This window comes from Pristiophorus japonicus, chromosome 3, assembly GCF_044704955.1.
Source record: "Pristiophorus japonicus isolate sPriJap1 chromosome 3, sPriJap1.hap1, whole genome shotgun sequence".
NCBI classification, from domain to species: domain Eukaryota; kingdom Metazoa; phylum Chordata; class Chondrichthyes; family Pristiophoridae; genus Pristiophorus; species Pristiophorus japonicus.
The window spans coordinates 238,812,371-238,833,130 of record NC_091979.1 but is presented as its reverse complement, the minus strand read 5'-3'; the positions used below and the strand labels follow the sequence as shown (position 1 = coordinate 238,833,130).

The 20,760-nt window shown below is 42.4% G+C and overlaps 1 protein-coding gene across 1 annotated transcript in view; it reads left to right on the top strand.

Moving 5' to 3' along the window:
• The window catches only part of crtac1b (cartilage acidic protein 1b), a 479,177-nt gene that overhangs the window by 257,260 nt on the left and 201,157 nt on the right, over positions 1 to 20,760 (top strand). Inside the window, exon 5 of the mRNA XM_070873946.1 lies at positions 15,989 to 16,123. Coding sequence (XP_070730047.1) covers positions 15,989 to 16,123 — 135 coding nt within the window. The remainder of the gene's footprint in view (positions 1 to 15,988; positions 16,124 to 20,760) is intronic.

The window sequence follows — 20,760 nt, the reverse complement described above, 5'->3', positions numbered from 1 at the left end:
TTCCTCGTTTTTCTTTTTTCTTTCTTACTTTCTTTACTTCTTTCTTTCTTTCTCTCTTTCCATCTTTTTTTCCTCTTTCTTTCTTTCTCTTTCTTTCTTTCTTTCTTTCTTTCTTTCTTTCTTTCTTTCTTTCTTTCTTTCTCCCTTTCTTTTTTTCATTCTTACTTTCCCTTTTTCTTTCTTTTTCATTCTTTCCTTCTATCTTTCTTTCTTTCCTTCTTTCCTTCTTTCTTTCTTTCATTTTCTTTCTTTCTTTTTCTTTCATTCTTTCCGTCTTTGTTTCCTTCTTTCTTTCCTTCTTTCATTTTCTTTCTGTATATCGATTTTCTTACTCTCCCTCGCTCGCATTCTTTCTTTCTTTCATTTTCTTTCCTTTCTTTTTTTTTCTTTCTTTCTCTCTCTCTTTCTTTCTACCTTTCTTTCCTCCTTTCTTTTAACTTTTACTTTATTTCTTTCCTTTCTTTCTTTCTCTCTCTCTCTCTCTTTCTTTATTTCTTTCCTTCATTCTTTATTTTTTTCTTTCCCTCTCTCACTCTCTCTTTCTTTCCTACATTCTTTATTTGATTATTTCATTCCATCTTTCCTTCTTTCTTTCTTCCTTTCTCTCTCTCTTTCTTTCTTTCCTTTTTTCTTTCTTTGTTTCTTTTTCTTTCTTTCTCTCTCTGTTTCTTTCTTTTTCTTTCTTTCTTTCTTTTTCTTTCTTTCTTTCCTTCTTTCTTTCTTTCTTTCTTTCTTTCTTTCTTTCTTTCCTTCCGTCCATCTTTCCTTTTTTCTTTCTATTTTTATTTCTTTTTCTTTTCTATATTTCCTTTTTTCTTTCTCACGCTCTTTCTTTCTTTTCTTCTTTCCTTCTTTCTTTCCTTCCTTCTTTCTTTCTATTTTCTTTCCTTCTATCTTTCCTTTTTTCTTTCTACCTTTCTTACTTTTTCTTTCTTTCCTTCCATCTTTCCTTTTTCTTTCAATCTTTTCTTCTTTCTTTCTTCCTTTCTTTCTCTTGCATTCTTTCCTTCTTTCTTTCTTTGCTTCTTTCTTTTTCTTTCTTTCTCTCTCTCTCTTTCTTTATATTTCTTTCTTTCTTACTTTCTTTCTTCTTACTTTCTTTCTTTCTTTTTCTCTTTCGTTCTTTCTTTTTTTCCTTCTTTCTCTTTCCTTTTTTTATTTCCTTCTCTCTTTCTTTTTTTCTTTTTCTACTTTCATTCTATCTTTCTTTCTCTTTTTTTCTTTTTTTCCTTCTTTGCCTCCCTCTTTCTTTACTTTTTTTTCATTCTTTCTATCTTTTTCTTTTTCTCTCTTTCTTTCTTTTTCTTTATTTCTCTCTCTTTCTTTCTATTTCTTTCTTTCTTTTCTTCTTTCTCCTTTCTTTCTTTCTTTTTTCTTTCTTTCCAACTTTCTTTCTTTCTTTCTTTCTTTCTTTCTTTCTTTCTTTCTATCTTTCTTTCTTTCTTTCTTACTGTCTTTCCTTCTTTCTTTCTTTCTTTCTTTCTTTCTTTCTTTCTTTCTTTCTTTCTTTCTTTCTATCGTTCTTTCTTTCCTTCTATCTTTCTTTCTTTCTTTTTCTCTTTCTTTCTTTTTGTTTCTTTCCTTCTATCTTTCTATCTTTCTTTTTCTTTCTTTCCTTCTATTTTTTCCTTCTTTCTTTCCTTCTCTCTTTCTTTCTTTTTCTTTTTTTCCTTCTATTTTTCTTTCTTTCTTTTTTCTTTTTCTTTCTTTCCATCTATCTTTCTTTTTCTCTTTCTTTCCATCTCTCTTACTTTCTATCTTTCTTTCTTTTTCTCTCTCTCTCTATCTTTCTTTCTTTCCCTGTCGCTCTCTCTCTTTCTTTCTCTCTCTCTTTTTTCTTTTTTGTTCATTCTATCTTTCTTTCTTTCTTTCCTTCTATCTTTCTTTCTTTCTATTTTTCGTACTTACTTTCCTTCATTCGTTCATTCTTTTACTTTCTCTTTCTTTCTTTCTTTCTCTCTTTCTTTCTTTCTCTTTCTTTTTTCTTATTCTACGTTCTTTCTTTTTCTCTTTCTTTCTTTCTTTCTTTTTCTTTCCTTTCTTCTATCTTTCTTTTTCTTTCTTTCCTTCTATTTTTCATTCATTCTTACTTTCTTTTTTCTTTTTCTACTTTCTTTCTTTTTTTCTTTTTCTCTTTCTTTCTTTTTTCCTTCTTTGCCTCCCTCTATCTTTACTTTTTTTTCTTTCTTTCTCTCTTACTTTCTTTCGTTCTTATTTCTTTCTTTCCTTCCATCTTTCTTTCTGTCTGTCTTTCTTTCTTTCTTTCCTTCCTTCGTTCTTTCTTTTTCTCTTTCTTTCTTTTATTCTTTCTTTGCCTCCCTCTTACTTTCTTTCTTTCTTTTTTCTTTCTTTCCTTCTATCTTTCTTTCTTTCTGTCTGTCTTTCTTTCTTTCCTCCTTTCTATCTTTCTTTCTTTCTTTCTCTCTCTCTTTCTTTCTTTCTTTCTTTCTTTCTTTTTCTCTTTCGTTCTTTCTTTTTTCTTATTCTACTTTCTTTCTTTTTCTCTTTCTTTCTTTCTTTTTCTTTCCTTTCTTCTATCTTTCTTTTTCTTTCCTTCCATCTATTTTTCATTCATTCTTACTTTCATTTTTCTTTTTCTACTTTCTTTCTTTGTTCTTTTTCTCTTTCTTTCTTTTTCTTTATTTCCTTTCATCTTTTCTTTCTATCTTTCTTTCTTTCCTTCCTTCGTTCTTTCTTTCTTTTTCTCTTTCTTTCTTTTTTTCCTTCCTTGCCTCCCTCTTTTTTTCTCGTTCTTTCTTTCTTACTTTCTTTCTTTTTTCTTTCTTTCCTTCTATCTTTCTTTCTGTCTGTCTTTCTTTCCTTCCTTTTTTCTTTTTTTATTTCTTTCTTTCTTTCTCTCTCTTTCTTTCTTTTTCTTTCTATCTTTCCATCTTTCTTTCTTTCTTTCTTTCTTTCTTTCTTTCTTTCTTTCTTTCTTTCTTTCTTTCTTTCTTTCTTTCTTTCTTTCTTTCTTTCTTTCTCTCCTGTCTATATTTCTTTCTCACTTTCTTTCTTTTTTATTTTTCTACTGTCATTCTATCTTTCTTTCCTACGTTCTTTCTTTCTTTTTCTCTTTCTTTTTTTCCTTCTTTGCCTCCCTCGTTCTTTACTTTTTTTTGTTCTTTCTTTCTTTTTCTTTCTCTCTATCTGTTTCTTTCTTTTTTCTTTCTTTCCTTCTATCTTTCCTTCTTTCGTTCTCTTTCTTTCTTTCTTTTTCTCTTTCTTTCTTTTTTCTTTTTCTACTTTCTTTCTTTATTTCTTTCTTTTATTCTACCTTTCTTTCTTATTTTCTTTCTTTTACTTTCTCTCTCTATTTCATTCTTTCTTTTCTCTTTCTTTCCTTCTTTATTTCTTTTTCTTTTTTCTTCTTTCTTTCTTTCTTTCTCTCTCTCTTTCTTTCTTTTTCTTTCTATCTTTCTATCTTTCTTTTTCTTTCTTTCCTTCTATTTTTCTTTCTTTCTTTCTTTCTTTCCTTTTCTCTTTCGTTCTTTCTTTTTTCTTATTCTACTTTCTTTCTTTTTCTCTTTCTTTCTTTTTTTTTCCTTTCTTCTATCTTTCTTTTTCTTTCCTTCCATCTATTTTTCATTCATTCTTACTTTCTTTTTTCTTTTTCTACTTCCTTTCTTTTTTCTTTTTCTCTTTCTTTCTTTTTCTTTATTTCCTTTAATCTTTTCTTTCTATCTTTCTTTCTTTCCTTCCTTCGTTCTTTCTTTCTTTTTTTCTTTCTTTCTTTCTCTCCTGTCTATATTTCTTTCTCACTTTCTTTCTTTTTTCTTTTTCTACTGTCATTCTATCTTTCTTTCTTTCCTACGTTCTTTCTTTCTTTTTCTCTTTCTTTTTATCCTTCTTTGCCTCCCTCGTTCTTTACTTTTTTTTGTTCTTTCTTTCTTTTTCTTTCTCTCTATCTGTTTCTTTCTTTTTTCTTTCTTTCCTTCTATCTTTCCTTCTTTCGTTCTCTTTCTTTCTTTCTTTTTCTCTTTCTACTTTCTTTCTTTATTTCTTTCTTTTATTCTACCTTTCTTTCTTACTTTCTTTCTTTTACTTTCTCTCTCTATTTCATTCTTTCTTTTCTCTTTCTTTCCTTCTTTATTTCTTTTTCTATTTTCTTCTTTCTTTCTTTCTTTTTCTTTCTTTCTGTCTCTATTTCTTTCTTTTCTCTTTCTTTCCTTCTTTATTTCTTTTTCTTTCTTTCCTTCTATCTTTCTTTTTCTTTCTCTTGCTATTTCTTTCTTTATTACTTTTTTCTTTCTTACTTTCTTTCCTTTTTACTTTCTTTTTCTTTTTCTTTCTTTCCTTCTATCTTTCTTCCCTGCTTTCTTTATTTTTCTTCCCCTCTCTCTCTCTCTCTCTCGCTCTCTCTCTCTCTCTCTCTCTCTCCCTCTCTCTCACTCTCACTCTCTCTCTCTATCTCTATCTATCTTTCTTTCTTTCCCTGTCGCTCTCTCTCTTTCTTTCTCTCTTTCTTTCTTTTTTCTTTTCCTTTCATTCTATCTTTCATTCTTACTTTCCTTCATTCTTTCTTTCTTTTTCTTTCTTTTTCTTTCTTTCTCTTTCTTTCTTTTTCTTCTTTCTTTCTTTCTTTCTTTCTTTCTTTCTTTCTTTCTTTCTTTCTTTCTTTCTTTCTTTTTTCTTATTCTACTTTCTTTCTTTTTCTCTTTCTTTCTTTTTCTTTCCTTTCTTCTATCTTTCTTTTTCTTTCCTTCTATTTTTCATTCATTCGTACTTTCTTTTTTTTATTTTTCTACTTTCTTTCTTTTTTTCTTTTTCTCTTTCTTTCTTTTTCTTTCCTTTAATCTTTTCTTTCTTTCTTTCTTTTTTCTTTTTCTACTGTCATTCTATCTTTCTTTCCTACGTTCTTTCTTTTTCTCTTTCTTTCTTTTTTTCCTTCCTTGCCTCCCTCTTTCTTTACTTTTTTTCATTCTTTCTTTCTTACTCTCTTTCTTTCTTTTTTCTTTCCTTCTTTCTTTCTTTCTTTCTTTCTTTCTTTCTTTCTTTCTTTCTTTCTTTCTTTCTTTCTTTCTTTCTTCCTTTCTCCCTTTCTTTCTTTTTTTCTTTATTTCTTTCCTTTGCCCAAAAAGCTGTTGAGCCTGGGATGATGGGGTGTCAATTGAAAATTTCAAGACTGAGATTGAATATTATTGTGTAAGGATATTGAGGTATATGGAGCCAAGACGAGTAGATGGCGTTCGTATACCAATCAACCACAATCTAATTGAATGTCGGAACAGCCTCGAGGGGCTGAATGGCCTCCAGCTGGTGGAAGGGGTGGTTCCTACCTCTCAAATGTAAATTACTCCAAAGTTGGAAATGCTGCCCCGTGGATCGCACTCTGACCTCAGTGTCAGAAGGTTGAGGGTTCAAGTCCCACTCCGGAGACTTGATTGCAAAAATCTCGGCTGACACTCCCAGTGCAATGCTGAGGGAGCGCCGCACTGTCGGAGGTGCCGTCTTTCGGATGAGATGTTAAACCCAGTCCCCGCCTGCCCTCTCAGGTGGACGTAAAAGATCCCACGGCCACTATTTCGAAGAAGAGCAGGGGAGTTATCTCCTAGGGCCCAATATTTAACCCTCAATTATCCTCATTAAAAACAGATTGTCTGGTCTCTATCACTTCGCTGTTTGTGGGAGCTTGCTGTGTGCAAATTGGCTGCAGTGTTTCCTACAGTGCAACAGTGACTACACTCCAAAAGTGCTTCATTGGCTGTAAAGTGCTTTGGTACGTCCAGTGGTCATGAAAGGTGCTATATTAATGCAAGCCTTTCTTTTTTTCCAGAGCATGTGGAAATCTCATTCCACCAGAGATATGCCTTAGTGGTGGAGGAGAAGGGTTTGGATGGTGGTGAGGGGTTGCGAGGGGGGGGCGGGTGGGGCGCATGGTTGAAAGCCGGTGTCTGGTTACTATTCCGCTGGACACCAACAGGACTGCTTATAAAGTGCCGGCCAAAGCATCCTGCAGCATACACCCCCTGACCCCATTAAGACGGTAATGGTCCTGTCAGACCAGGGTGAAGACAGACAGATCTCCTGTTCCTGCTCGATAAACATCTCCACTTTGTTTGTTAACACTGTCACAGTGATTGCTATCAGTCCTGTCAACGCCGCATGATCAGACCGCTTGATTCGAGCCAAAGTGGTTTGTGCGCGGCACAGATCCAGCCCCCCTCTCAAGGTGGGGGGGGGCGCAGTCAACTGCCACGCTCAAGGTCAAAGGCCAACAGGCCAATGAACTGGGAGCAATCCCTTAGATAAGGTCAGAGTGCAGAGAGGGGCTGAGAGGCCATTAGAAAAATTTCATATACTTGTTGATCCTCCTTTATCCAGAACCCTTGGGACCTGGCCTATTCTGGATTAGGGATATTTTCCGGACGAGGTTTGGTCACATTAAATTGGATGGCACAGGTACTGAGCAAGGGGATATCGGGGCTGGCTGGCTTGGGGTTGGGAGTGTGGCAGAGATCGTGGGGTGGGGTGGGAGTGGGGGGGGGGGTCGGTGGATCGCGGGGTCAGGCCAGCGATTGCGGGAGTCGGCAGCGAGGAGGGACTTCAATTTGTTCATGACGGAGTTCTGTGCATGTGCCACCCGGTGACCGGGAATGGTTCTGGATGAGGGGTGGTTCCAGATAAGGGAGTTCTGGATAAGGGAGGTTCAACCTTTATATATATATAAGCTTATCAAAGAAAAAAAGAAAGACTTGCATTTATATAGCGCCTTTCACGACCACCGAATGTCTCAAAGTGCTTTACAGCCAATGAAGTACTTTTGGAGTGTAGTCACTGTTGAAACGCAGCAGCCAATTTGGCCACAGCAAGCTCCCACAAACAGCACTGTGATAAAGATCAGGTAATCTGTTTTTTGTTATGTTGATTGAGGGATAAATATTGGCCCCAGGACACCGGGGATAACTCCCCTGCTCTTCTTCAAAATAATGCCATGGGCCCTTTTACCTCCACCTGAGAGAGCAGACGGGTTAACGTCTCATCCGAAAGACGGTATCTCCGGTAGTGCGGCGCTTCCTCAGTACTGCATGGGGAGAGTCAGCCTAGATTTTTTTTCTGGGAATAAACGACTTGAAGGACTTGCATTTATACGGCACCTTTTATGACCTCAGGATGTCCCAAAGCGTTTTACAGCCAATTAAGTACTTTTCTTTTTAAAAGTGTAGTCACACGCCATGTGCGCACAGCAAGGTCCCATAATTGGCAATGAGATAACAATCTAGTTTTAGGGGTGTTGGCTAAGGGATAAGTGTTGGCCATTCTTTGTCTGCAATTCTTTTACACATTCCATCCCACTCCAGAGACTTGAGCACATCATCTCGCCTGTCGCGCCCAGTGCAGTACCGAGGGAGCGCTGCACTGTCGGAGGTGCCCAGTTTCGGATGAGACATTAAACCGAGGCCCCGCCTGCTCTCTCAGGTGGATGTTATCGATCCCATGGCCACTATTCTCCCCAACCTCCTGGGCCAATATTTATCCCTCAACCAACATCAGTAAAAGAACAGAATATCTGTGTATTTATCTCATTGCTGTTTGTGGGAGCTTGCTGTGCGCATATTGGCTGCCGCATTTCCCACATTACAACAGTTGACCACACTCCAAAAGTAATTCATTGGCTGTGAAGAGCTTTGGGACTTCCTGAAGTCATTGAGGGCGCTGTAGAAATGCAAGTTCTCTCTTTCTTTCATCCAAGTTGGGACAAATATTTGTGCGCCATCCAGCCGTTAGCACTGGAGAACTGTGCCCATGTCAAGCCTTGAGTTTCAGGATCAAACAGAGCCAGTGACAGAGAGGCTTCCTCTTACATACTGCAACCGTGTACTTCCACCGAACCTCTGAAGGACAGCCAGTCCTGGATCAGTGTGACCTTTGACCTACCAGCCATCCTGACCACCTCTCTGAGGGAGACAGTCAACTAGTGTCAGACTGTGGGCCATGCCAACTAGGAACAGCATTTAAACAGCCTCAATGCACATTTCACAAAGGACTTACACCTCCCCTCCTCTCCACCTCTCTCTCGTCTCCTTTAAGACGCACCTTAAAACCTACATCTTTGACCAAGCTTTTGTTCACCTGTCCTAATTATGTAGCTCAGAGTCAAATTGTATCTGATTACACTCTTGTGAAAAGATGTTTTACTGCACAGTTATAAAATATTACAAAGTATTTACAGCAAAGAAACAGGCCATTCGGCCCAACAGGTCCATGCCGTGTTTAGGCTCCACACGAGCCTCCTCCCACCCTCTCCATCTCACCCTATCAGCATATCCTTCTATTCCTTTCTCCTCATGTACTGATCTAGCTTCCCCTTACATCAATACTATTCACTCAACCACTCCTTGTGGTAACGTGTTCCACATTCTCACCACTCTCTGGGTGAAGAAGTTTCTCTTGAATTTCCGGTTGGATTTATTGGTGACTATCTGGCTCTAGTCTCCCCCGCAAATGGAAACATCGTCTCCACGCCCACCTTATCAAAGACCTTCATCATCTTGGGTCACCTCTCAGTCTTCTTTTTACTAGAGGAAAGAGCTCTAGCCTGTTCAAACTTTCCAGATAAGTATATCCTCTTGGTTCTGTTCTTTCACAAAAAAACAGATATCTGGCCATTATCACATTACTGTTTGTGGGAGCTTGCTGTGCACAAATTGGCAGCTGTATTTCCCTCATTCATTATCATAGGCAGTGCCTCGGAATTGGGGGTAGTGTGCTGACATGGATTGAGAACTGGTTGTCAGACAGGAAGCAAAGAGTAGGAGTAAATGGGGACTTTTCAGAATGGCAGGCAGTGACTAGTGGGGTACCTCAAGGTTCTGTGCTGGGGCCCCAGCTGTTTACACTGTACATTAATGATTTAGACGAAGGGATTAAATGTAGTATCTCCAAATTTGCGGATGACACTAGGTTGGGTGGCAGTGTGAGCTGCGAGGAGGATGCTATGAGGCTGCAGAGCGACTTGGATAGGTTAGGTGAGTGGGCAAATGCATGGCAGATGAAGTATAATGTGGATAAATGTGAGGTTATCCACTTTGGTGGTAAAAACAGAGAGACAGACTATTATCTGAATGGTGACAGATTAGGAAAAGGGGAGGTGCAAAGAGACCTGGGTGTCATGGTACATCAGTCATTGAAGGTTGGCATGCAGGTACAGCAGGCGGTTAAGAAAGCAAATGGCATGTTGGCCTTTATAGCGAGGGGATTTGAGTATAGGAGCAGGGAGGTGTTGCTACAGTTGTACAGGGCATTGGTGAGGCCACACCTGGAGTATTGTGTACAGTTTTGGTCTCCTAACCTGAGGAAGGACATTCTTGCTATTGAGGGAGTGCAGCGAAGGTTCATCAGACTGATTCCCGGGATGGCGGGACTGACATATCAAGAAAGACTGGATCAACTGGGCTTGTATTCACTGGAGTTCAGAAGAATGAGAGGGGAACTCATAGAAACGTTTAAAATTCTGACGGGTTTTGACAGGTTAGATGCAGGAAGAATGTTCCCAATGTTGGGGAAGTCCAGAACCAGGGGTCACAGTCTAAGGATAAGGGGTAAGCCATTTAGGATCAAGATGAGGAGAAACTTCTTCACTCAGAGAGTGGTGAACCTGTGGAATTCTCTACCACAGAAAGTTGTTGATGCCAATTCACTAAATATATTCAAAAATGAGTCAGATGAAGTCCTTACTACTAGGGGGATCAAGGGGTATGGCGAGAAAGCAGGAATGGGGTACTGAAGTTGCATGTTCAGCCATGAACTCATTGAATGGCGGTGCAGGCTAGAAGGGCCGAATGGCCTACTCCTGCACCTATTTTCTATGTTTCTATGTTTCTATGGAATCGAGGAAGACTTGCTTCCACTCTGAAGTGAGTTTTCAGGTGACTGAACGGTCCAATACGGAAATTACAGTCTCTGTCACAGGTGGGACAGTAGTTGGAAGAAAGGGTGGGTGGGACAGGTTTGCCGCACGCTCCTTCCGCTGCCGGTGCTTGATTTCTGCATGCTCTCGGCGATGAGACTCGAGGTGCTCAGCGCCCTCGGATGCACTTCCTCCACTTAGGGCGGTCTTGGGCCAGGGGCTCCCAGGTGTCGGCGGGGATTTTGCACTTTATCAGGGAGGCTTTAAAGGTGTCCTTGAAACATTTCCTCTGCCCACCTGGGGCTCACTTGCCATGTAGGAGTTCCGAGTAGAGCACTTGCTTTGAGAGTCTCGTGTCGGGCATGCGGACGATGTGGCCCGCCCAACGGAGCTGGTCGAGTGTGGTCAGTGCTTTGATGCTGTTCCCACATTACAACAGTGACTACAATTCAAAAAAAGTACTTAATTGACTCTAAAGCGCTTTGAGATGTCCGGTGGTCGTGAAAGGCGCTATATAAATGCAAGTCTTTCTTTCTTAGTATCACTCTAGTAAACCTTTTTTACACTTTCTCCAGTGCTTCCATATCCTTCTTATATATTCCTGACCAGAACTGTTGACAGCACTCCATGTGGTCTAGCCAAAGTTCGATCCAAGTTCAACATAACCATGTTAAAGGCCCTGTATAAATGCAATTGGTGTTTTGACTTTGACAGCCACCAGAGAGTGGTATCTTTCTTTCCACGGGTTGGAGTTGAAACCCAGGTCCCAGAAGCAGGGGTGCTAAACTACTGTGCCAACCATTCCTAGCTCGCCCACGTCTAAAAAGGTGGAGCTCAAGGAGGTTAAATAAATAAAAGGGGCAGGAAGAACGTGCGTCTTCTCAAAGCGTCTCTCACCCCCTCAGGACCTCTCACAGTGTCTCACAACCAGCGGAGTGAAGTCACTGTTGTAATGTAGGCAAGTGTAATGTACGCATCTGTGAGTATGCTCACGGGTTGGTAGAACTGTTGAGCTGGGAGCGGCTTAGCCAGTCACGTGATGTTCACAAGATTCAATAAAACCACAGCCAGTTGGATTCGGGGGATCCATGATGAGGCAGGTGGTTGTGAGCCTGGTGGATGAAATGGTAATGTGTAATGTGATTGTTAAATCTTTTGCTAATAAACCAACTAGTTCTTAATGGCAATGTGTTGCTATGAATTCTTAAGCAAAGAACCCAGGAAGTAAATACATTACAGCAACCTGAGCAACCAACTTGTACACAGCAAGGATCTCCCCAATCAGTAAATATTACTCTTATTTGCGATCAAAATAGAAAATAAAATTTGATATTTTAAATTGCCGCAGTTAAACCTCAATTTGAGCCGCTCTGCCACATCCAGCCGGTTGAGACGGTAAATGTTTTGCCGATCGGAATCAGACAGACTGGAGTGTGAGATATTTGTTTTGATAAGTAAACTGTTTGTTGGAAACCAGCGCTCCAGATGTGACAGGGGATCATGTTGTGGGTGCGCTTGGCTTGTGTGTAGACAGCTGGCTGCCATCAGGAGACTTCGAGCACTCATCAGTTAACGTGCATCTAAGACAGAGTTGGATTTAAGAACATAAGAATTAGGAGCAGGAGTTGGCCACTCAGCCCCTCGAGCCTGCTCCGCCATTCAATAAGATTGTGGCTGATCTGATCATGGACTCAGCTACACTTCCCCGCCCGCTCCCCATAACCCTTGACTCCACTATCGTTCAAAAATTGCACAGCCTCCAGTGCAAATATACTCCTTAAATAAGGAGACCAAAACTGTTGGCAGTACTCCAGGTGTGGCCTCACCAACAGGGGCCGCGCTCCTTCCACTCGCCTCCTCCCCACCTCGATGTCCTTCCACCCCACAATCCCTCCGGGGCAACTGGGAACGGCAAGTCAATAAACTCACATCAATAATCAATAATCGCTCACAGACCAAATGACCTTTCTCTTCTCGCGGCAACACCAACGGTGAATAAAATTGGAACGCGATGAGGTTTAGGAGACGACAAGGAATTGCCACGGAGATGTTACATAATGCTGCTGGAAGTGCAGGAGAGAACCCCAGTTACAGGCAAACACGGCCGAAAGTCCACCAGCTCCCGAGGAAGTTCAAGTATCTCCGTTGGACTGAGTGAGCTCTTTGAGTGGTGCCTGACCAATCATGGGCAGTGCTGCAGGAACTAACATGGCTGGAGCTCAGCTCACTCAGACCTTCTCCTTGTGAAGAACATTGGGAACAAGAGAAGGCCATTCAACCCTTGAGCCTGTTCTGCTATTAAATAGAAACATAGAAAATAGGTGCAGGAGTAGGCCATTCGGCCCTTCGAGCCTGCACCACCATTGAATAAGATCATGGTTGATCATGCAACTTCAGTACCCCATTCCTGATTTCTCTCATTGCCCCTTGATCCCTTTAGCCATAAAGGCCACATCTAACTCCCTTTTGAATATATCTAACGAACTGGCCTCAACAACTTTCTGTGGTAGAGAATTCCATAAGTTCACAATTCTTTGAGTGAAGAAGTTTCTCTTCATCTGGGTCCTAAATGGCTTACCCCAAATCCTTAGACTGTGACCCCTGGTTCTGGACTTCCCCAACATCGGGAATATTCTTCCTGCATCGAACCTGTCCAATCCCGTAAGAATTTTCTATTTTTCTATGAGATACCCTCTTATTCTTCTAAATTCCAGCGAATATAAGCCTAGTCGATCCAGTCTTTCTTTATATGTCAGTGCTGCCATCACGGGAATCAGTCTGGTGAACCTTCGCTGCACTCTCTCAAAAGCAAGAATGTCATTCCTCAGATTAGGAGACCAAAACTGAATACAATATTGAAGGTGTGGCCTCACCAAGGCCCTGTACAACTTTAGTAAGACCTCCCTGCTCCTATACTCAAATCCTCTCGCTATGAAGGCCAACATGCCATTTGCCTTCTTCACCGCCTGCTGTACCTGCATGCCAACTTTCAATGACTGATATACCATGACACCCAGGTCTCATTGCACCTCACCTTTTCCTAATCTGTTGTCATTCAGATAATATTCTGCCTTCCTGTTTTTGCCACCAAAGTGGATAACCTCACATTTATCTACATTATACTGCATCTGCCATGCATTTGCCCACTCACCGAATCTGTCCAAGTCACCCTGCAGCTTCTTAGCATCCTCCTCACAGTTCACACTGTCACCCAGCTTAGTATCATCTGCAAACTTGGAGATATTACATTCAATTCCTTTGTCTAAATCATTAATGTATATTGTAACTAGCTGGGGTCCTAGCACTGAACCTTGCGGTACCCCACTAGTCACTGCCTGCCATTCTGAAAAGGACCCATTTATTCCTATTCTTTGCTTCCTGTCTGCCAACCAGTTCTCTATCCACGTCAATACATTTCTCCCAGTACCATGTGCTTTAAATTTGCACACTAATCTCTTGTGTGGGACCTTGTCAAAAGCCTTTTGAAAGTCCAAATACACCACATCCACTGGTTCTCCCTTGTCCACTCTATTAGTCACATCCTCAAAAAATTCTAGAAGATTTGTCAAGTATGATTTCCCTTTCATAAATCCATGCTGACTTGGACCGATCCTGTCACTGCTTTCCAAATGCGCAGCTATTACATCTTTAATAATTGATTCCAACATTTTCCCCACTACCGATATCAGGCTAACCGGTCTATAATTTACTGTTTTCTCTCTCCCTCCTTTTTAAAAAAGTGGGGTTACATTAGCTACCCTCCAATCCACAGGAACAGATCCAGAATCTATAGAATGTTGGAAAATGACCACCAATGCATCCACTTTTTCTATGGCCACTTCCTTAAGTACTCTGCGATGCAGACTATCAGGCCCTGGGGATTTATCGGCTTTCAATCCCATCAATTTCCGAACACAATTTCCTGACTAATACGGATCTCCTTCAGTTCCTCCTTCTCGCTAGACCCTCGGTCCCCTAGTATTTCCGGAAGGTTATTTGTGTCTTCCTTAGTGAAGTATTTGTTCAATTGGTCTGCCATTTCTTTGTTCCCCATTATAATTCACCTGATTCTGACTGCAAGGGACCTACCGTTTGTCTTCACTAATCTTTTTCTCTTCACATATCTGTAGAAGCTTTTGTAGTCAGTTTTTATGTTCCCTGCAAGCTTCCTCTCATTTTCTATTTTCCCCCTCCTAATTAAACCCTTTGTCCTCCTCTGCTGAATACTACATTTCTCCCAGTCCTCAGGTTTGTTGCTTTTTCTGGCCAATTTATATGCCTCTTCCTTGGATTTAACACGATCCCTAATTTCCCTTGTTAGCCAAGGTTAAGCCACCTTCCCCGTTTTATTTTTACGCCAGACAGGGATGTACAATTGTTGAAGTTCATCCATGTGATCTTTAAATGTCTGCCATTGCCTATCCACTGTCAACCCTTTAAGTATCATTCGCCAGTCTATCCTAGCCAATTCACATCTCATACCATCGAAGTTACCATTCTTTAAGTTCAGGACTCTAGTCTCTGAATTAACTGTATCACGCTCCATCTTAATGAAGAATTCTACCATACAATGGTCACTTCTTTCTTTCCTTCTATATTTCTTCCTTCCTTCCTTCCTTTCTTTCTTTCTTTCTTTCTTTCTTTCTTTCTTTCTTTCTTTCTTTCTTTCTTTCTTTCTTTCTATCTCTTTCTTTCTTTCTTTCTTTCTTTCTTTCTTTCTTTCTTTCTTTCTTTCTTTCTTTCTTTCTTTCTTTCTTTCTTTCTTTTCCTTCCTTTCCTTCCTTCCTTTCCTTCCTTCCTTCATTCCCCTTTCTTTCTTTCTTTCTTTCTTTCTTTCTTTCTTTCTTTCTTTCTTTCTTTCTTTCCTTCTTTCTTTCATCCCATGTTCACGATTCTTGTCTATAATGAGCTGGGTTGGCAATGCAAGGCAACGGACCCTCTGATTTTCATTTTCCCCACTCCCTCTTTATATCGGGGAGCTTGGCTTTTGGTCTCAGCCTCCTTCTTCACACCCTCCATCAACCAAAATTGGAAACTCCCTGCATACAATGATGACCATCAGCCGTTACCCTGTGACTCTTGTCACAAAAGACCACGGTCCATCTAGTTTGCCTTCTCCCATCCTGGTGGTCGCACGATCCAATGATAATGGGGTTGTTGACCAATCACAGCAATCGATCTCTATCAATGTGTCTACAACGGACCTGGACACGAGGCGATGAACACCCCCAGTGGTGGAGAGCTTTGGCAACCACAGGTTCACAGTCACCTGTTCCTCCTGAGCATCGCTACACTCACCACACACCACGGCTCAAATTACTCACGCAATTTATCCCAAAATATTATTTTCTGCAATAAATCTATCTCATTTCCATTTGAAGCCATCAATGCTAGCTACTTCCACTGTCTCCCAGGGAACCTGTTCCATAGATTGACCACTTGCTCGCTGAATTATTATGTCTGCAGATTAGTTTTGCGTTTATTCCGCTCTTCAAGCGCGGGCCGTGTCTTCTGGTTCGACTATCCTGGACAAGGTCATTTAGCTGATTCGCTAAACCATGCATGTTCAGTTTGATTTTCTACTAGCGTGTCAGCCATGGCTCAGTGGGCAGCACACCCACCTCTGAGTCAGAAGGTTGTGGGTTCAAGTCCCACTCCAGGGACTTAAGTGCATAAATCTAGGCTGACACTCCCAGTGCAGTGCTGAGGGAGTGCTGCACTGTCGGAGGTGCCGTCTTTCAGATGAGGTGTTAAACTGTCTGCTCTCTCAGGTGGGTGTGAAAGATCCCATGGTACTATTTCGAAGAAGAGCAGGGGAAGTGAGTCCTGGGGCCAATATTTATCCCTCAATCAACAATAACAAAAAGAGATTTTCTGGTCATTATCACACTGTTGTTTGTGGGAGCTTGCTGTGCGCACATTGGCTTCTGCGTTTCCCACATTGCAACAGTGACTACACTTCGAAAAGTACTTCATTGGCTGTAAAGCGATTTGCGACGTCCCAAGGATCATGAAAGACGCTATATAAATGCAAGTCTTTCCTTTTATGACACCCAGTTACAGCGCTTGTTTCTCAGTCAGCTTTTGACGCTCCTGTCTATCTACCTGTGCTTTATCTCTCTCCTCTCTTGTCCAATGCAGGTGGCCGCGGTGTCGTCGTCGGACCCATCGTGAGTTCCGGCCACTCCGACATATTCTGTGACAATGAGAACGGTCCCAACTTCCTCTTCAAGAACAACGGAGATGGCACCTTCACAGACATAGCAGCTCAGGCTGGTAAGTCAACACACACACATTTACGTGGAAACAGCTGAGAAAGGGGCTGGTGTTTTAAAAAAGAGCAGGAATCCAGCCAGCTCTCCAGGCACTACGTTGACTGCAACGATATCAGTGCTCCTCGCCACTCAGTCAGAAGGTTGTGGATTCAAGTCCCACTCCAGAGACTTGAGCACGTAAATCTAGGCCGACACTCCCAGTGCAGTGCTGAGGGAGCGCTGCACTGTCGGAGGTGCCGTCTTTTGGATGCGATGTTAAACCAGGGCCCCGTCTGCTCTCTCAGGTGGCTGTAAAATAACCCATGGTGCTATTTAAGAGCAGGGGAATTATCCCTGGTGTCCTGGCCAATATTTAGCCTTCAACCAATATCACTAAAAAACAGATTATCCGGTCATTATCACTTTGCTGTTTGCGGGAGCTTGCTGTGCGCAAGATTCCCAGAGGGGGCCTAAAACAAGCACAAGGCCCTGCGTTTACATATTAGGCAGCAGCCCATATTCGGTCGGATGTGTTTCAGCCGTCCTTTGGGCGAGGGATGTTGGTTCTCAAAGTTACCCTCGTTCTGCCAGTTTTATGCCTGTGAAATAGGCACAACGAGGTCCAATTCCTACCAACTAAGATTCCCTGTAGGGAAGAAAACTTTCCATGTCCTTTACCTTATTAGCAGCTTGTGCGGATCCTGATGGGAGTGAATGTTTATATAATCCAAGCTGGTTAATGCAGGACGGCTCCATGGGCCAAATTTAGGAATCGTTAAGTTCTGGACTCGACTAGGCGGCAAATCCCAGATGTCTACTTGATGAGTAATTGTGAAGTTAAAGATTTTTCTGGTGCCCTTGATGGATATTGGTATCGATCCCCAGTGTTCTCACATTACAGCCCACTATCTGGTCTCTTCTCAGCGACGTCCTTTCAAAGGTGAACAACTTACGCTTCACCAATACTTCTCAACTCAGTCCTCAGCAATCAGCATCGTGGCTGCTCTGTACCCCTTTAAGACCGTACATGTCTCCCTTATTATGGAGTGATCAGAACTAAACAAAATATTAAAGGCACAGGGCGGGGGCTGGGTGGATGGAGGAGGTCATGTCCAACTTACCAAAAGTTGCATTTGCCTAAGTAACAAGGGTGACCATGCTGCAGAAACAATTCATTGCGCAAAGTGCTTTGAAATGATCCACAGAAGAAATAGGAGCAGGAGTAGGCCATTCGGCCCATCGAGCCTGCGCCGCCATTCAGTAAGATCATGGCTGATCTTTGGCCTCAATTCCACTTTCCGGCCCAATCCCCATATCCCTCAATTCCCCTAGAGTCCAAAATTCTATCGATCTCTGTCTTGATTATATTCAATGACTGAGACTCCACAGCCCTCTGGGGTAGAGAATTCCAAAGATTCACCACCCTCTGAGTGAAGACATTTTTCCTCAGCTCTTTCTGAAATGGCCGACCCCTTATTCTGAGACTATGACCCCTGGTTTTAGACTGCCCGGCCAGAGGAAACATCCTCCCTGCATCCAACCTGTCAAGCCTTTTTTATGTTTCAATGAGATCACCTCTCATTCTTCTAAACTCTAGGGACTGTAGGCCTGGTCTACTCAATGTCTCCTCACAGGATAATGTGGATAATGCTGTATATAAATAGAAAATATTTGTTCTAATTGAAAAATGGGCATTTGATTGACTTTGGATGCTGGTGTCCCTGCCAGCCAAGGAGTTCATGGGGTTCCATGGAGGAGGTCAGTATCTCCATCATCCTCAGCATTGAAGCACTGAACACACTTGATCAGCTCCGCTGCCAGACACGAGGCTCCCAAAGCAAGCGCTCTACTCGGAACTCCTTCACGGTAAACAAGCCAAAGATGGGCAGAGGAAACGTTACAAGGACACCCTCAAAGCCTTCCTGATAAAATGCAACATCTCCACCGACACCTGGGAGTCCCTGGCCAAAGACCGCCCGAAGTGGAGGAAGTGCATCCGGGAGGGCGCTGAGCACCTCGAGTCTCATCGGCAAGAGCATGCAGAAACCAAGCGCAGGCAGCGGAAAGAGCGTGAGGCAAACCTGTCCCACCCTCCCCTTCCCTCAACGACTATCTGTCCCACCTGTGACAGGGACTGTGGTTCTCGTATTGGACTGTTCAGCCACCTAAGGACTCATTTTTAGAGTGGAAGCAAGTCTTCCTCGATTCCGAGGGACTGCCAATGATGATGATGACATTCTCTGTAAATTTCAATCCCATTCTTAAACAGACATTTAACGAGAGCAAGAAATGTCATTGACATCGCGCCTTTCACAACCTCAGGACATCCCGAAGCTGGTCTTCACTGGTTTCAATTCGCCGGTGATCGGTTTCCCCGTACTTTCCCAGCTCAAATAGGCGAGCATAGGTTGGCGAGCTGTGAGTGAATTTCTGGGCACTTTGACCCCTGAGTCGCTCCCTACAGGCTGAACCCGCCCCGCACAGCTGCTTACAATAAATTGCCGACGTGTTCACTATCCCGATTCCCATCAAGCACTTCATTAATATTGAGATTTTGTTTAAGTAATGTGCCCGCACTCTGCTCTGAGTCCTGTCGGCAGCAGAGGCCCCTCTGCCTGCCAGCCATTCCAGATATTGGTGCCAGTCTCCACCTAGTCTGAGAGCTGGTTCTCCTGGGGAGAAGTGTTTGTGAACCAGATGCCATCTGGGGTCTGGCCGGGACCAGAAACTGCATTCCAAATAGTGCTTATTCCCCTAGACTGGGCTGAGCATTGGACACGCAGGAGTGGTAATGTAAAGCTCAGCATAACCACACACAATACAAATGTCAGAAAAAGTCATCCTATTCCCCCTGGGTTCAGTCTGTTAATGCCAGATGGTGTGTGTCTAAACTGTGGCGCAATGTTTCCCGGCTCCATGAGTGCAAAGGATGTCAGAACACTCTGGAGCGCGCTGATGCGCAGAGAAGATTTCCTCCGTCGTAAATGCATTTTTTATAAAGCTATATGCTGTGGCCGTAATGGAAACGAATGTCTCATTGCCGGGATCAGCTGAGGACTCAGAGCAGAGTGCGGGCACATTACTTAAACGAAATCTCAATATTAATGAAGTGCTTGATGGGAATCGGGAAAGTGAACACGTCGGCAAGTTATTGCAAGCAGCTGTGAGGGGCGGGTTCAGCTTGTAGGAGGAAGTAAGTGGAAATACACAAGGCTAGCACTCTCACCTCTGAGTCAGAAGGTTGTGGATTCAAGTCCCGCTCCAGAGACTTGAGCACAAAATCCAGGCTGACGCTCCCAGTGCAGTGCTGAGGGAGCGGTGCACTGTTGGAGGTGCCGTCTCTCGGATGAGGCGTTAAACCGAGGCCTCGTCTGCCCTCTCAAGTGGGTGTAAATAATCCCACGGCACTATTTTGAAGAAGAGCAGGGGAGTTATCCCCGGTGTCCTGGACAATATCCATCCAACGAAACCAACGTCAGTAAGACAAAAACCGGATGATCTGGTCATTATCACATTATTGTTTGCGGAATACAAGCGCTCTACTCGGAGCTCCGACACGACAAGCGAGTCCCAGGTGGGCAGAGGAAACGCTTCAAGGACACCCTCAAAGTCTCCTTGAAAAAGTGCAACATCCCCACCGACACCTGGGAATCCCTGGCCCATGACCGCTCAAAGTGGAGGAGGAACATCCGGGAAGGCACCGAATACTTCGAGTCTCTTCGCTGGGAGCACGCGGAAGCCAAGCGCAAACAGCGGAAGGAGCGCACGACAAACCAAGCACCTCACCCACCCGTCCCTCCAACCACCGTCTGCCTCACCTGTGACAGAGACTGTAGATCCCGCATTGGTCTCATCAGTCATCTTAGAACTCATATTAGTGTGGAAGCAAGTCATCCTCGACTCCGAGGGACTGCCTAAGAAGAAGAAATTTGTGGGAGCTTGCTGTGTGCAAATTAGCTGCCGCGTTTCCAACATTACAACAGTGACTACACTTCAAAAAGTACTTCATTGGCTGTAAAAGGCTTTGGGATGTCCTGAGGTTGTGAATGGCACTGTAGAAATGCAAATTCTTTGTTTCTTTAAATATCTGATTAAGAATGGAGTTGAAATTTACAGGGAATGGTGGAAATAGTGACGTACTCCATGGAACCCTGTGCCTACTGTGTTGCTGGGAGCAAGGAAGTAGAAGGTGGCCAGTCAAGTCTGTCAGTAGTGGAGATGTGGGATGAGTTAGATGTTCTCAAGTTTTTCTTGATTACTTTGAGGAACCAACGTCAATATTTGCAGAACTTTCTCTCAGGATATTGTCCTTAAAAATTGCGGTCGGAGGCTTCCCGCGGGCGACCTGAAAAATTTCTAGGAGTCTACCTGGTGCTTCAGGAGGTTCGGATACTTATGGCCCTGGGCCTCCAGGTGAAGGCCTGCATAGAGCCTCATGTATCCCAGGGACGTAATCGCTCCGCACCCGACCCTGGGATCACATGGGCCGGCCCAACCAATCAAAGTAGGGGTATTCCCATTCACACTTGTGGCGAGTTCCATATACACAAGATCACCATAAGTATGGATGGGAATACCCACCCGACCCCACATAAACACACAAATACTTAACGAGAAATGTTTTTAAAATCACAAATTTAAAATTAATCAATATGGAAT